We start from the raw sequence: 15,118 nt of genomic DNA, 5'->3' as shown, positions 1-15,118 counted from the left end.
GTTTAACGTGGACCTAAATCTAATTACCCGGGTGTTTTGATATTTCGACCCCATCGAAATTCGATTGCCGTGGCCGGGATTCGATCCTGCTACCTCATGCTTAGCAGCTCAACACCATAGCCACTAAGCAACCCCCGCAGGTCGCAAAGTATTTCTCACAACAAAGCAAGCATGCTTACGACATAGAACCCAAAGTGAGTTAACAAATCATTATTTTATGCCACTGAAGTGAGCAAACACGGCCGTGGATGTCTTTCAACTGTCATTTGTCGCTTCATTACTTGGAGCGTGCCTTGCACCTCACAATTGTAGAGGTTTTGGCAAATTGGCAGGTAAGTGCTTTTTTCTCTGTTGACAAAGTGCCTCAAGCATATTCTGGTATTGTCGTTCGAGCTCGAATGTGAGAGGGCATTACCGCTGAAGCATCATAGAGAGCAATCAGCTGAGATTAAACAATGTGAAGAGTAAACAAATACTATACACTAGCGTGCGCGAGTGAAATGCCAATTTTCAGATACTCGAAGTGTGCTGCAATGTACTCCAAGCTTAGTTCTGTTGTTCTAAGTGCGAGAAAACATCGGCATGAATGAGCTCGGTTCCAGCATTCGAGCCTCGATCTTGGCGCAGCAAGAAGCACAGCGTGCACAGAGCCCCATCACGGAGCGCTTAAGAAGCTAGAGTTGACACGTAACAGCCACTGTGCATCTGTTTTAGAGCAAGACGAGCTAAACAACTACCTAAACTGATTATAACAGCGGGAATCAGTTCACACGTTGTTATGCAGTTGACGCTTCGTGTGTTTTTACAGATGCCGCTGCTGGTTCTTTTTTTCTTGCTTGTTTTTGTATTTATGTCTTAGTTCGTTTAACATAAATTAGCAAGACCGACAGGAAACGCAACGATCCACTTCAGCCGCCGGGTTGTTTTCTCCGGTTTTGAAGGGAAGCGGTACAATTTGATGCCGACACCCCCTTTGTGGTTTTGACAATCCTTAACGCAGCAGTATCTGCTTTTGTTCTTTTTGTTCACACTTCTCCCGAAGGAGCTGCCAAGAGGCCGCGGTGAATTCATTGGAAAATTCGAAAAGCAGGCTTTCAGGCAGGCCTGAGCACCACGGTCAATGGTGAAATGACAGTGAGGGCCTACCTGTGGGTGCTCACCGCCGCTGCTAGGTGGCGTGACATGTACAGACAAACTTCACTGCAGGGTGCCAACTGCAGATTTCAGCCTCAAAGTTTGCTAGGAGGGACATGTCTCCTGTTTCCTCCTCTTTACTTAGAAGCATGCTTGTCAGGCAGATCAGTGGCCATCTAACAAACAGGTAGTTTTCCTCTTAATTACAAATCCTCCGGAAGGGAAAAGTGCATGTATGTAAAATTATGGCTGTCAAAATAAGAGACACTGTGCTACAAATGGTTTGCCACAAAAGCACTCTTTATTCGTGCCTTATGTCAGCCTATTGCAAAACCAACCTATACAAGGGTGAATATTGAAGGGATCAGCTTAGAATTCGGGCCGCTCGCTCTTTGGCAAGGTGCTGTAGTCTTGAGAGGTCCAGAACTGGCAAAGCAAATACCAGGACATGTAATCGCATACAATACACATGACAAAAATGAAAGCAACACTGACACTCAGAAACAACTTATCTTGCATTATACACAATTCCTGTCCCTCAAGACGCGAGATAGTAATTGTTAAAGGGGCTCTAAACCACCCCTCGGGCTTGGTGAAATAACAGTCTGGGAGTAGCGTATACTGCTGTGAACATCTCAGCAAAGTTTTGCTGCCATAAGCGGTGTGCGGAGCACAAAGTCACCTTTCTCTCGCATTCTTTTCAACAGAAGCCTGACTTAGATCGTAATAAAGCGGATTCCCATACGCAAGTGCTATTGGTATCTGCACTCCACTGCGTAGCGTAGACACCACCGCCGCAGGGTGCCGCCATGAGACAACCGCGTTTGGCTAACGTTTAGCACGTCGTAGGCACCAAAATAGGAAATCATGGCATCTATGTTAACATACAAAATGAAACTTGAACTGCGCACCACGGCGACATTCAAAAGGCGGAGCCTTTTATGTTGCACGCCCCACGCATTGTGTCGCACGCATTGTGGGCACGCCCCAGTCTGCCATAGCCTTCACAGTGCAAGGCATTGAATAAGAAACAGGAGCACAGCGGAGGCCATGTTTGATAGCCAACAACTCCGTTTCTGCTGAACGCATTGAAGTACTTCTTGCGGCAAAGTATTTCTGAAACTGCCTTTCACTTCAAATGCCCTTCTCCACTTAGATAAAAAGTGGCTCAAGGCCCCTTTAAAAGCCAAGGCTTTCACCACAATTTCTGCACTGTTATGCCTACTGTGAAAGGCCCAACCTACGCTATGTATCATTATCTAATGAATGCTTTTCTCATGAGACTGCTTCCAACAATTTAATGTGCTTTATAATTGGATACAATACAAGAACTATATTTCACTGGCAACAGTCTACTATCGAAGCCAACATGATCGGCATAGCCATTTGATGAGCATCTTGATTGTCATCACAAATTGATAATAAAAATGTTGCCACTGACAATCTCATCACCATAATTTACACTAAACCAATAATTACGTATTCTTTCTGTATAGCGTTACACTGCAATGTACCCTCAATTATGTAGCATAACCATTTATACCGGTTAGATTCTAGTTTAGCAGCAGTTGAAACTGTCTACGCTAGTGGTCTTCCTGCATACCTTGTACTGTTTGTCCTTGAACTCCTGCCACGGTTCAGCATTGGTCTTCTTGTTCCAGCTGCAAAGTTAAAAATTTATCAGGTTAAGGAGATCAGTGACACTTAGCAGCTTTCTGGTGCAACAGTGCAGCTAAACTCCAAGATTCATGCTGCAAAATAATTTCTATCTCAATAATCACATGTGTAAGCATCATTTATGCAGCGTCCCGTCCCAAATGTCCTAAGTATTGTTTACCACAAGAAAGGGGAATGTAATAGACGAAGTTACTAGCCCAGGCCATCAAAGAAACTCTGTGCTTTTTGTTACACAGATTCTGTGTGTGACTTCTGGGGATGCAGAAAAGACCACTGACTTTCAAGCAGACTGTAATCTTCCTTATATTGGGGGAGAGCTTATAAATGTACGAAATAACAACCATGTCTTTATGTTTGTCAGATGATGTGAGCTCATGACTTCTGCATCATATATGACTACATAAATTGACGCTGCATAAATGACTGGCTAATATAACACTGTACTAACAATATCAAGAGAGATGTGTGCATTGGTTGGCTTCTTTTTCATTGCAATTGGCATGACTGCGAACCGCTTTTTGCTCAGTTTAGTTTTGTCAGAAGAAGCAGCGATAACCTTACACATGAAATTATTGAGGCAGAAAGGGTATCAGGGCTTCATTCGAAGTCTGTCAGTACCCCCTGTCTGTGCACCTTTCAGACAAGATAAGCTGCACATCATCATCATCAGCCGGGTTACGCCCACTGCAGGGCAAACGCCTCTCCCATACTTCTCCAACTACCCTGGTCATGTAATAATTGTGGCCATGTCGTCCCTGCAAACTTCTTAATCTCATCCGCCCACCTAACTTTCTGCCGCCCTCTGCTACGCTTCTCTTCCCTTGGAATCCAGTCTGTAACGCTTAATGACCATGGGTTATCTTCCTTCCCGATTACATGTCCTGCCCATGCCCACTTCTTTTTCTTGATTTCAACTAAGATGTCATTAACTCACGTTTGTTCCCTCACCCAATCTGCTCTTTTCTTATCCCTTAACGTTACACCCATCATACTTCTTTCCATAGCCCGTTGCATCGTCCCCAATTTAAGTAGAACCCTTTTCCTAAGCCTCCTGGTTTCTGCCCCGTACGTGATTACTGTTAAGACACAGCTGTTATACACTTTTCTCTCGAGGGATAATGGCAACCTGCTGTTCATGATCTGAGAATGTCTGCCAAACGCACCCCAGTCCATTCTTATTCTTCCGATTATTTCAGTCTCATGATCCGGATCCGCCGTCACTACCTGTCCTAAGTAGATGTATTCCCTTACCACTTCCAGTGCCTCACTACCTATCGTAAACTGCTGTTCTCTTCCAAGACTGTTAAACATACATTACTTTAGTTTTCTGCAGATTAATTTTTAGACCCACCCTTCGGCTTTGCCTCTCCAGGTCAGTGAGCATGCATCGCAGTTGGTCCCCTGAGTTACTAAGCAAGGCAATATCATCAGTGAATCGCAAGTTACTAAGGTATTCTCCATTAACTTTTATCCCCAATTCTTCCCAATCTAGGTCTCTGAATACCTCCTGTAAACACGCTGTGAATAGCATTGGAGAGATCCTATCTCCCTGCCTGATGCCTTTCTTTATTGGGATTTTGTTGCGTTCTTTATGGAGGACTACGGTGGCTGTGGAGTCACAATAGATATCTTTCAGTATTTTTACATACGGCTCGTCTACACCCTGATTCCGTACATGGGCTGCGCAAATTCATTCACTAACAAAACAAATATTTGAAGGGGCCCTAAGCCAGCCCTCAAGCTTGTTAAAAAAAAAAGACGCAGATAGCATATGCTACGGTGAACATAGACAAATTTTGCAGTCATGTGCAGCACTTGGAGCTCGCAAGCAGAGCGCAGTCACCTTTTTCTCAAACACTCTTTTCAACAGATGCCTTCTCACTTTTTTCAGGTGCTATATTTCATCATAATGCATATACCCATATGCAGCAGCTATTCCTACTGTTACTGTGTATATTTAGTGACACAGTTTAATAAACAGGCTGAAGTAAGCAAAGATATGCTTTCGAATTTCAGCAAGAATTATGTACTTCTGGAACAAGCAGACTATTGTCTGGTCACGGCAGCCGGCGTAAGAACTAAACATTGGCCAGACTGCTTATTGGTGTAGTAGTCATCAGGTTACACTAATTTTGATTAGTTTTGAACACTCAACTAGACTTTAAGCACATGAAACTTAATGTGAGACTACGTGCACGCTTGCCAGCGCATGCTCACTCCTGGCTAGACGTCTTGCCAAGTCTGCCAAGTATTTACTAATTTATAGTCCATTTTCTGGCTACATGTCTATAACGGTGCTTTACACCAGAAATGTTTTAAAACGAACTTTTCCACAGACAATACAACGGCTTCTGAACGGGATGGCTTAACACTCTACAATCATGTTCATACTAGCAGAAAATTTGCATAGGGCTTTGCATAACAGTACCTTCAAAATTCTGAAGAAAAGACTGCAAACAGTGACAGCACACCACGATGGTGCTGGTCCTATTTTCAGCTTCGCTGCCACAAAAGTGTGAACTTATGAGTGCTCCAAAATAAGCTGTTTCTTCCGAGTCACCAGGGCGGAACTGAAACCAACTCCAAGGGAACTTTACTACTTTCACTCAAACAATCTGCATGTACCGAAACATTACTGCATGCACACGTCTGCAATATCCGAAAGAGTGCCAGAATATTAGGCAGATTGATTATTTTGCCCATCACCCTCCCTTTAATTATGCGCTCAGTCTGTTCCAGCTCTCTTACACACGAATGTAATCAAGCTCGCCTATTCTTAAGGTCATATACCGGTACCTGACGTCCGGGTTCCTCAGGGCGAGGCGGGCTGTGTAGAAAACTGCTCCCGCCATCCCGACGCCAACGATTACGACCAGTGGAATGAGCTGCAGACAATCAATGAGAAACTTCACCACTGACAGCAACTCGCAAAACTGGGACACAACTATGATGCATGAAACTGTAAATGATTCTTCAATTGCTCGTCCTTCAAAGTGACAGCACCGGCTCCTGTGGGGTACCTTTCAATCGCAGGATGGGCGATACTTTTAAGTTCCACTGAATATGCAGAATAAAGCATATGCGCAGTTACCTGAACACCAGTAAACAAGCGAATTTTAAGTTGCGTTAAGCTACTGCGCATGTGCTATTTGCGGCTTCAGGCGGTATCCTATAAGCCGTACGTCGCACACGCTGTGCAAGATGCTGCGGCGAGTTTAGTATGGCACGTAGTGCATGTTCATTAAGTTTGGTTAACCAGTCGGATGCTCAGTAGTTTAATCCACAACCGCCAAGTTACCTGCACCTTCGTATGTTTGAAAGCTTACGTCCTATAAGTGGTTTCGAGGGAGCTTTAGGGTTAAATTCCACGAAGGACAGCCAGGACATGGAGTGCAAACTACTGCTTCGCAGACAGTTGTATGGCACGAATAAACTGCTCTACTTACAGACGGGTGCCTCTTCATTCCCTGAATTGAAAAACTCTTCATGGTGAACGATAAGCAACAAAGACCTTTCTGCCCTCTAAAGTAAGTCGGCGAACGCGAAAGAGCGAAACACAAGGCGCTGCGCTACTACAACCGCGGTGTAGTAACTGCTACAACTGCGGAAAGCCTCGAAGAAAGCCAACGAACGAGTCTAAGCCAAGGCTAGCGAAAGCATCCGTCAGAGCCACGGTCAGAGCCATGTCAGTGCCAAATGGTTCATAAATATTCTTTTAACCCGTGCTCTTGACTCTCTTGACCACCGCTGCCGTTGACAATACCATTTTGCGGATCTGAGCTCATGCATAGCGATTCTTGCCTGTCTGAGCACAAGCAGAGATATCGCAATACGCCAAAAAGTATGGCTTCCGAACTTATAATGCGTACTGCATAAGAGCCACCATTTCGGAGGCCTTGCGAGACCGGCCCATGTGGCGTTTTTTTTGCACGTAGCTTAGGGATCCCTTAGATCCGTTTGTCCTGTTTAACAGGTTTAACCTGTTTAACTAACTCGAAAAAGCCATTGCGCAACGCATAATTTACATTTGAAGGAGCGTTCACTTAAATATCGTCGACAGCCTCCTTCCACTTCATCTCCTTGATTGAAACGAAACCAACTGCGCGAACGCTAGCGCGGTAATCACAATAGCTGAGAGTTCCGTGGGCCACAACACATCATTTATATGCACAACAGTCGCATATAAAAACCGGAGCACGCAGCTGGCGTTAAAGCGCTACGTTTTCTCTTCGGAGCCACGTAAAATTCTGTCCACTTGGGAAGAATGACTCCCCATTGCCACGTTCGTAAAGTTGTCTACCCACGAATATTTTTATTTGGGGACTCACTGACGCAGGTGAGCCACTTTATTCTATGGGTGAGCGCTGTGGGTGAGCACTGTTCATGGTGCACGTAATCTGGCTGCGCGCCTCTGGGTAGGTTAATTTCTCATTGTTTTTCACGATGTTATTCTGCAGCGTTCCTTCTCTGAAGAAGGTTGCTGGGGGTCTCTTGTGGCCGAAGCGTTTGAAAGGTACCACCTCGTTCATTGTATACATTTATAAAGTCCATTCGTGTAAAGTTAGGCGCGCCCCTGTCGCACAAGCCTATATATATATCTCTCTTAATCTCTCTCTCTCTCTCTGTAGCTACTGGTTTATTTCAAGTTATTGAAGTAAACCAGTTATACCAGTAATAAACCAGTTATTGAAATAAACCATTGTTATATCATGATCATTTATGTATAGCGTTACTTCATTACTGTTGTCGCTGTTGTCAGTGCATATCTTGAACAATGTAAATGTACTTCCTCCACAGGCGGTGCGATGTTGTGGTGCGCGGTTTCTCTGGCTACAACACACGCATGTGCAAGTATGTCCTACCCAGGATTTTTGGTCCAGAGGATGCAGGAAGTGTGGCCGCATTTGTCATATTCCTTGGCTCAAATGACTGTAGCGAACCTTCAGACCCTGGGAAGCACAATGTGCCTTTGAAGGAGTACGTCTCTAACCTGGAAGAAATGCTGCACCATCTCAAGGTAGCCTTATTGATGAACTCACCAACAGAAATCCAAGGTAGACCTTCTGGTACCTCTAACGACGCAGTATTGGGAAATTAACTTCGATTACAATTGGCCTTCACCTGAGTAAAGGAGCACACTACCACTTTACTGGCACAGTCTATATCCTTCATTAATGCCCCTCAGCTATTCCTGTGTTGCAGTGTTGCTTGAGAGATGCACGTCAATTAAGGTGCTATAAAATGATTTCCATATGCATTTGTGGGACTGCAAGTGTTTATCTTGGCAATAGCTGAAAAAATATTGTTGAAGCAAAACAACCACTTCAGTCAAGGGTCGGTGCTGCGTTAACTCTGTTGAGAAGGAGTTGAAGTGTTGAGCTGAAGCACTTTGGTACGTAAAGATGAGACCTGTAAGAATTGGATGTGAACAAGGGTGTAGCTTTGCTTATAACAAATTGTGCAAATTGCAAGGGCTGGGAACAGAGTAATCAAGGGAGTGCTGACTCTGTACTAAAAGCTTCTTGTAAGAACATCTCTAAAGAAAATTCAATATCAGTTTGAAACATGGAACAAAATCGCAGGCTTGAAGGTATTGCCATTGAAAACACGCAGCAACCACCTTGTGTCAGCAGGACAAAGACTACAAGAACCAAGAACAACAGCCAAAAATTCAAACATTCTTAAAATTTATATTGCTTCAGAGTCCAGTATAAACTTGATGTTTTTGGCCCCGTGTAAACTGCCAGAAATCTGTTCTCTCAACACGTGAGAAAAAAAAAAATCATGAGCCATTTGGAGGCGGATGACCAGTGAAGCTGTTTAGCACACAAAAAAGAGATGACACAGAACTTTGAACAAAGATATGAACGCGTCTATTGTCTTGCTTGATGGTCATCATGATGAAAGGTACACATGCACATTTATTTATATAAATTCATGTGGACTATATATATATATATATATATATATATATATATGTATATATATATATATACATATATATATATATAAAGCCTCTGTATTACAAGAGGGATTGCTCATGAGAGGTTTGCTCACACGCATGAAAATTTCACGGAACCCTAGCCATAAACAGCTTCACTGTAAAATGTAGGCAGCTTGAAGGGAATCATGCCATGCATGTCCCCAAGTATACTAGCAGGTTGTTTATTAGATATTAGCTGTTGAGTTCGTGCTGTGAAGTGTTTGTGTAACATTACAGTGCTTTGCATTTAACCATAAACATCACATTCAAGGCATGTTTTCGTCTAGCAGCTTCCTTAGATTTTTAATCCTATAGTTTCTTGTTTTTGCAAATTCAGCACTTGAATCACGATATCTGTTACATTAAAGAGATATTTCTTTGATGCCTTTTGGCAGCCACTCAGTATGTCTTTGTGTTTAAATTCCAGTGCAGAATGGTCAAATTAGAAACAAGGTGGCTTCTGTGGTTCTTGTTGCAACCTTTTTTTGCACCTGTTATTTAATATAAATTCTTCTTTGGACTATGTGCTTGCAATGAAGCTTGGCATATCTTTTTTTTTTCTCCCTTGTGAACCTTAACTGAAAGCTAGGGCTTTTCTTGTGTGTGGTGTTTTTGGTCCTTGTCTCCTTTATGCCATAATTTTATTAATTCACCATGCACTAGCTCAATAATAGGTGTTGATAAGATAAGCATCAGCCAGATGTTAATGTTTATATGTGAGGCTGGTCTGGCTTCATGAAGGCCTCATCAGAATGGTTCTTTCGACAAAACACTAATTTTGAGGGTTCATGCCTGTTCTCTTTTGAGCAGCCAATATTGCATCTTAGGTGGTCATATGATATGCATCAGGTGATGTCTGCGGAAGTGTTAAAACATTGTGCATTAAAACCAGTATGCAAATTTAGAGGAATTCATGTGTGCCATCTCTTTTAGAAAAAAAAAACAAAGAAGGTAAACTGTTCTTGGATGTGTGGTACAGTGAAATTCTGTCCGTCTGACATGAATTAATTTGACTTTTGTTTAACTTGACCATATCCAAAAGTAGCAAAAGCACCCATGTTAAATCACTTGTACTAAATAAACTTTGCATAATTCATACCAATATCACGCATCCTGTGAAGGTCGAATAGGTGATAATGGTTTTAGTCAACACAAGGCTGTATTCTGAAGTGATACTTCTAGAAGATACTTCTGTGCACTCTGATTGGCTAAACTAGCAACTGGAATGGCCATTGTTCCAATGTGATGTTGTGCCGGGCATACACCATGCAAAAGTGTAAGTATCCCTAAAAGTGATCAACTGTGAATAAAGCCCCAACATTGCTTCCACTTGCAAGCACACAATCAAATGTGAGATTTTGTGCCATGTTGTGGCCAAAAATAAGAAAATATGTATTTTGTAGTTTGGTGAAAGTAGATAGTATATGAAAATGAAACAATTGGAACTTGCATCCAGGTTTGTGGTGTACCCATGAACAAAATCATCCTCGTGACGCCTCCTCCATACTGCGATGAAAAGTGGGTGGCTTGGTGCAAGGAAACCGGTAAGGAAGTTGGTGACCACCAGCTATCTTTCATAGTTCGCAGTCTTCAGACTGTCCAAATTTAAGGATGCACTAGTAAACATCCTAATTTTATCTCCAAATATCCAAATTTTCGTGCCTCAAGCTAGTTCTGTTCAAAGTAGATTTAACAAAATTTCTGCTTCAAGTGCTGCTATCCTGATAACATGTGTAGTCACTAATACCGCAACACAATGAAAGCACTCAAACCTCCAAATCAGTGAACTTGCCATGAATGCCATGAATTTACCAGTTATCTTAAAAGTGCAGGCACCCATCTTACACTGCCACATTCCTGCTGCCACGCTTAAATTGCCTTGTCATCACCAAGCAGCAAAAAACTAGTGGAAAGCTGAAGTGATAACTGAGTAAAAGCTGTTTTGCCTCTGTTGCGAGAGTAGGCTATGACATAAGGTTCCATTTGAGCAGTTTTAGTCCAAAATATGTTCTGAATGGAGTGGTGAAATGGCATGACATTTTGAAAAATAGAAAAACATAGTGTAGGATAAAGTGCCAAAGGTTTTCTTGTGAATGTTTTCCCACAAGTTTCACCATCTTTTATTCTTCTTCTATTCCTCTTCTATTAGGTTCCATTTTTGATTTGTTTAGTAATCTGCTTGAAAGCAAACACACATGCAAACTGTAGTTATGGTAAAGTAATTTGCATTTTAATTCAGTAGAGAGCAACCAGGCCAGCACCTGGTAACTTAAGGTTTGAAGAAAGTAAACTGAAGCATGCATTTGGGAAGGTTGTCATGTCCAAAGCACTTAGTGCACAAGACTAACTCCTTCAACAGTGGTAAATTTGTCAGTGTTGGCATATATGTTGGCAAAGTTCTCAGTGATGGCATATATGAACAGTGAACATTTGACGCCAGCGGTGTAATGTGAAATGTCTTTTCACAGGCAGGGATCTTGCAAGGCGCAACCTAGAGACCATCTCCGGATATGTGGACGCAGTTTCCAAACTCGGTGAGGAGCAGCACATTGCCGTCATCAACATCTTTGTCGCGTTCCAACAGGAAGAGGTAAGTAATTCTTGAAACCCATAATACGGAAAGTATGGCTGTTTTATGTAAATAGTACAAAGGAAAAGAGTGAAATTTTCACAACACTGAAAAGCAGCAGTGCTAAACTTCCTGCCTTGGCTTGCTACAGCTTGCTTGCGCCCTTAGTTGCTTGTATATTAGTTTACAATGTGCAGTGTATTTGCTGTTACTTCACAGAAGCATTTTTTCTCCCTTAACCATCTATTAATCTCTCACCTTAACTTACCTGAAATGCTCATTTCATGAGAAGGGACAAGACGATATTATATGAAATGTTCAAATAGGAAACTACTTGAGCCCACACAAGTGAGGTTCATTCAAATGAACCATTTGCAATGTTGTGCAAGTCTTCAGAAGAGTTGCAACTTTGGCTGGTTGGTACGGCGTTATCAGAGATGGAACTACAACAGCACAAAAATGCAATGTACTGTTAGGGAACATACACACAGTGCTACATGCTTGTCTCCTTACTGTGTCTTGTGTATTTGTGCTGTTGTAGTTCCATTTCCAAACCTGCTAAGTTGGCTGCCCTGCAAGGCTGTTTTTCAACCAAAAACTTTCGTCCCGACTACATTTCTCCCAGGGAGGAAATGCGAACATGATGGCTTTATCAAGAATCACACAGAAAATTTTCATGTCATCATAGCCTCCCCACACCTATTCTCCCCACTGAGAAGGAGTGCATTTTTTCCATTTGATAGCTTTTACCATGACCAAATAGTTGCAGTGTTGCAATGTGCTGGAGTTCAGTGGAGGTAAAAATGAAGCTGTTGAATGGAAACAATGCTTTGTTCTACTAGTCTTAGTCGAAAAATGGCCTTTTTCATGCATGCACAGCATCATTTTTGCAAATAGTCCATTGTTTAATGTGTGTACATACGTGGGTTGCGGACCTGGCTGTAGCCCTCATGTGTTCCCATGTAAAAGAAAGAACATGGGAGGCGGTATAATACTTTTTCCAAGGGAATCCAACCTAGCTATGGTAGCCAAGCAATTGGAGGAGTGCACACAATCTGGTCTTGTATTTTGCACTAAAGTTCAGAAGAAATAACCATGTACTTCATGGAAACAACTGCACCAAATGTTTCTAACCATACCGGACAAATTAACTTGGTGCTCTACTACTTGAAATTTTACAAGTTGGTCTTAATTAGCTAAATAAGAACGCAGTAAAAATATTTTGAGTAACTTAAAAGAGTACAATATTCCACTTGCATCATTGGTCTGCAATTTATGAATATTTCTAGAAGTTTTTAATCAAGTACATTTTATACCAAGGTTTAAAGGAGTACCTTCACAACTTATTGGTAGTTTATCGATGCTGATTTTCATGCAGTGGTACGTTTGGAAAAACATAAGTTTCTAGAATTATGTGGTATTATGTTGGCTGCATGGAGAAAGGATACCAAGCAAAACTGGTTCCAGGTCAAACATTCTAGAAGTGAATAAACTTGACCTGTTTATATGTCAGTCGGTCTGTGCTGTCTACCATTAGGACTAGCAAAGATTCATGATATTAAATTTTAATGCGTTTCTTGCTTTCAGAACTGGCAGAGGTTGCTACTAGATGGCCTGCACCTGTCAAAGCCTGGCTCACAGAAGCTTGCAAAATGTTTGATGCCTTTTCTTGACCAGGCTGTTGGTCCTGTTCCTGCAATATTTCCTGATTGGAAATGCATTGACCTTGCAGATCCTGAAAGTAGCATAGCTTCCTGGGTTCCAGACAGATGAATCCTGTGGTTTACATTTATATTAGGCGACCGAACATCAGATTCTGCACAACATCTTGATGTGTTTTTTTTTTAAATATTATTGCTTGCATTAAAATGTTACTTGTTTACCTCATTTTCCAACAGTTAGTTGTTCTTTCTAAAATCGAGAAAGTTCTGCAAGTCCAGAGTACAGCTGCTGAACAACCGCAGGAACAGCCATTGGCCTCGGTTAGTATTGTTAAAAATATTCCTGTCAGTCTTGTCTGTGCACTTAGTTTGTGTTGGGGCTGTTTGCTAAAAGTTAAACATGATCAAAGCCCACAGGTGATAATTCATGTTGATTACGCAATATTCAAACCAACCACCACGTTTGTAGCCATGGTGCAAACGGCTACAGCCTCCATATGACTGTGCCACTGCAGTGCACTTCAAAAGTGTTTGTGTGCCTTATTTAATCAAGCAAGGTGCCAAAACAAACCTCTGAAGGCAACAACAGTGTAAGCAAGCCAGCTGTACCATTTTTATTAGTTGTACAAATTTACCACTGTTGAAGGAGTCTGCACCTCCTGGGCAGGAGCAGCAATGGTTCTATCAATGATAATGCAAGGCCAGTTTGGCTGAAGAGGCTGCACACGTTGAATTGATGCCATTATACTGTGTTCATGTTAAGAACTGGCCCAACTGCGAAACAGTGTTTATTTGATCTATTCCCAGACTGCATACCTGTATGAATTCTAGAAAGCTAGAAAGGAATTGAGATCAAAACTCCAGAGTAGAAGTTCCGACAGAATCAGCCTTTTTTTTTTGTAGCACACCTGTGCACAATTGAAAATCCATGGTTGTTCGTTGTCAGAAAACTATGCAGAAACATGTCAGGTTTGTTTTTAGAGCCTTAAAATCTGGCATGTATTTGTATAATACCTATATGATGAGAGAAGTTGTGAAAAACCAGAATGCTTACAAAAGGAGTGTTGGCTATTCAAGTTCTGTCTGAATAAATTTAGAATGTACCATAATTGATCTTCCAATACAAGAGAGAATAATGCATTAACTGGCTGATGCATATATACTAGCTGCACAGGTCAAAGATTAAGTGTGCTTTTTCAACCACACAACTCTTGTACTTCACTGGCATTGTATAACCTATAAAAAGGGTATTGTAATGTTCACTTTTACTCAGTTTTATCTATACTGAGCATTTTATTGTGCCAAGATAAAGCAGCAAACATTGTAGACCATTTATGGCAAAAACAGCACACAGCTAGTTGTTTAGGTGCACATTTAATTTGCCAGTGAGCCTAAAGGAGCACTAAAGGCAAATATTAAGGCATGCTATAGTGATAGATTAGTGCTAAACAGTCTCTAAGGGGTCAATACTATCGCAAACAGAGCTTCCATAATCGAGAAATTGAGGTAGATGCAGGACACAATTAGAGACTCCCTCGGGACATTCAAGTACTTGCCCGACGATGATAGCACTCCTCAGTTGAATTCTGTCCCTAGTACTGAACCACTCATTGCAAAAAACGTCCTTGTATTGTATTATAAGACAAAATAAAATGCAACTTGTCCAGTTCTATTCCATTTTTAGAAGAAAGAACACATTGAAATTACCCTTGACACAGACGCGGGCGGTTGAAAGGTTTCGTTTTCACTCGGCTCCGTGCCACCCATGCTTTCGCATTTCAGCAGTTTCGTTACCACATAGTACTACGCTGGTTTTGCTGGCTTGAAACTCGCACAAACTGCACGTAGCAGAGAATTCAACTTCCATGCGATGTCGCGGGATGCCCGAACGGTCTACGCCACCCGACCAAAAAGCAGCTGCAGCGGCGAATCCACCACTCTGTCTTGGCTCCGTACCGCCGTCTGTCAGGCATTGTTTTACTCACCGACGGCAGCGAAGGGTGGTGATAGCATACGCAGCGTCACTACACCCCCGGTTGGGTGACGGGAGATTTGAATTTCGAAAAAGGTATTCGGACCCTTCAGATGCAATTT

The 15,118-nt window shown here is 42.1% G+C and overlaps 2 protein-coding genes across 2 annotated transcripts; one reads left to right on the top strand and one right to left on the bottom strand.

Annotated features, from left to right (window-relative positions):
* Nucleotides 1-1,413: 1,413 nt before the first annotated feature.
* Nucleotides 1,414-6,419, bottom strand: ND-MLRQ (NADH dehydrogenase (ubiquinone) MLRQ subunit). The gene is made up of 4 exons (XM_065429395.2): nucleotides 6,258-6,419; nucleotides 5,608-5,696; nucleotides 2,738-2,795; nucleotides 1,414-1,560 (listed from the first exon to the last, which is right to left on the bottom strand). Exons 1-4 carry the CDS (start codon nucleotides 6,297-6,299, stop codon nucleotides 1,504-1,506), a joined length of 246 nt encoding a protein of 81 aa, XP_065285467.1. The 5' UTR covers nucleotides 6,300-6,419; the 3' UTR covers nucleotides 1,414-1,503.
* A 96-nt stretch (nucleotides 6,420-6,515) lies between these two features.
* On the top strand, nucleotides 6,516-13,250 carry LOC135899979 (isoamyl acetate-hydrolyzing esterase 1 homolog). Its single transcript, XM_065429394.2, has 6 exons — nucleotides 6,516-7,147; nucleotides 7,269-7,324; nucleotides 7,609-7,828; nucleotides 10,251-10,338; nucleotides 11,263-11,384; nucleotides 12,951-13,250. The coding sequence occupies exons 1-6, from the start codon at nucleotides 7,076-7,078 to the stop codon at nucleotides 13,134-13,136; spliced, it is 744 nt and encodes a 247-aa protein (XP_065285466.1). The 5' UTR covers nucleotides 6,516-7,075; the 3' UTR covers nucleotides 13,137-13,250.
* The last annotated feature ends 1,868 nt before the right edge of the window (nucleotides 13,251-15,118 follow it).

Source organism: Dermacentor albipictus, chromosome 4 (genome assembly GCF_038994185.2).
Source record: "Dermacentor albipictus isolate Rhodes 1998 colony chromosome 4, USDA_Dalb.pri_finalv2, whole genome shotgun sequence".
NCBI classification, from domain to species: Eukaryota; Metazoa; Arthropoda; class Arachnida; order Ixodida; family Ixodidae; genus Dermacentor; species Dermacentor albipictus.
This window is presented reverse-complemented; position numbering and strand designations above follow the sequence as displayed.

What these genes read in the sequence shown, in the direction of transcription:
- LOC135899979 (XM_065429394.2), top strand. Translation starts at nt 7,076, where the DNA reads ATGACTCCCCATTGCCACGTTCGTAAAGTTGTCTACCCACGAATATTT. An exon ending in GTGGCCGAAGCGTTTGAAAG is followed by an intron (nt 7,325 to 7,608) that starts GTACCACCTCGT and finishes CTTCCTCCACAG; the next exon opens with GCGGTGCGATGTTGTGGTGC. An exon ending in AAATGCTGCACCATCTCAAG is followed by an intron (nt 7,829 to 10,250) that starts GTAGCCTTATTG and finishes ACTTGCATCCAG; the next exon opens with GTTTGTGGTGTACCCATGAA.
- ND-MLRQ (XM_065429395.2), bottom strand. Translation starts at nt 6,299, where the DNA reads ATGAAGAGTTTTTCAATTCAGGGAATGAAGAGGCACCCGTCT. An exon ending in GAATGAAGAGGCACCCGTCT is followed by an intron (nt 5,697 to 6,257) that starts GTAAGTAGAGCA and finishes GATTGTCTGCAG; the next exon opens with CTCATTCCACTGGTCGTAAT. An exon ending in TCAAGGACAAACAGTACAAG is followed by an intron (nt 1,561 to 2,737) that starts GTATGCAGGAAG and finishes TTGCTTTGCCAG; the next exon opens with TTCTGGACCTCTCAAGACTA.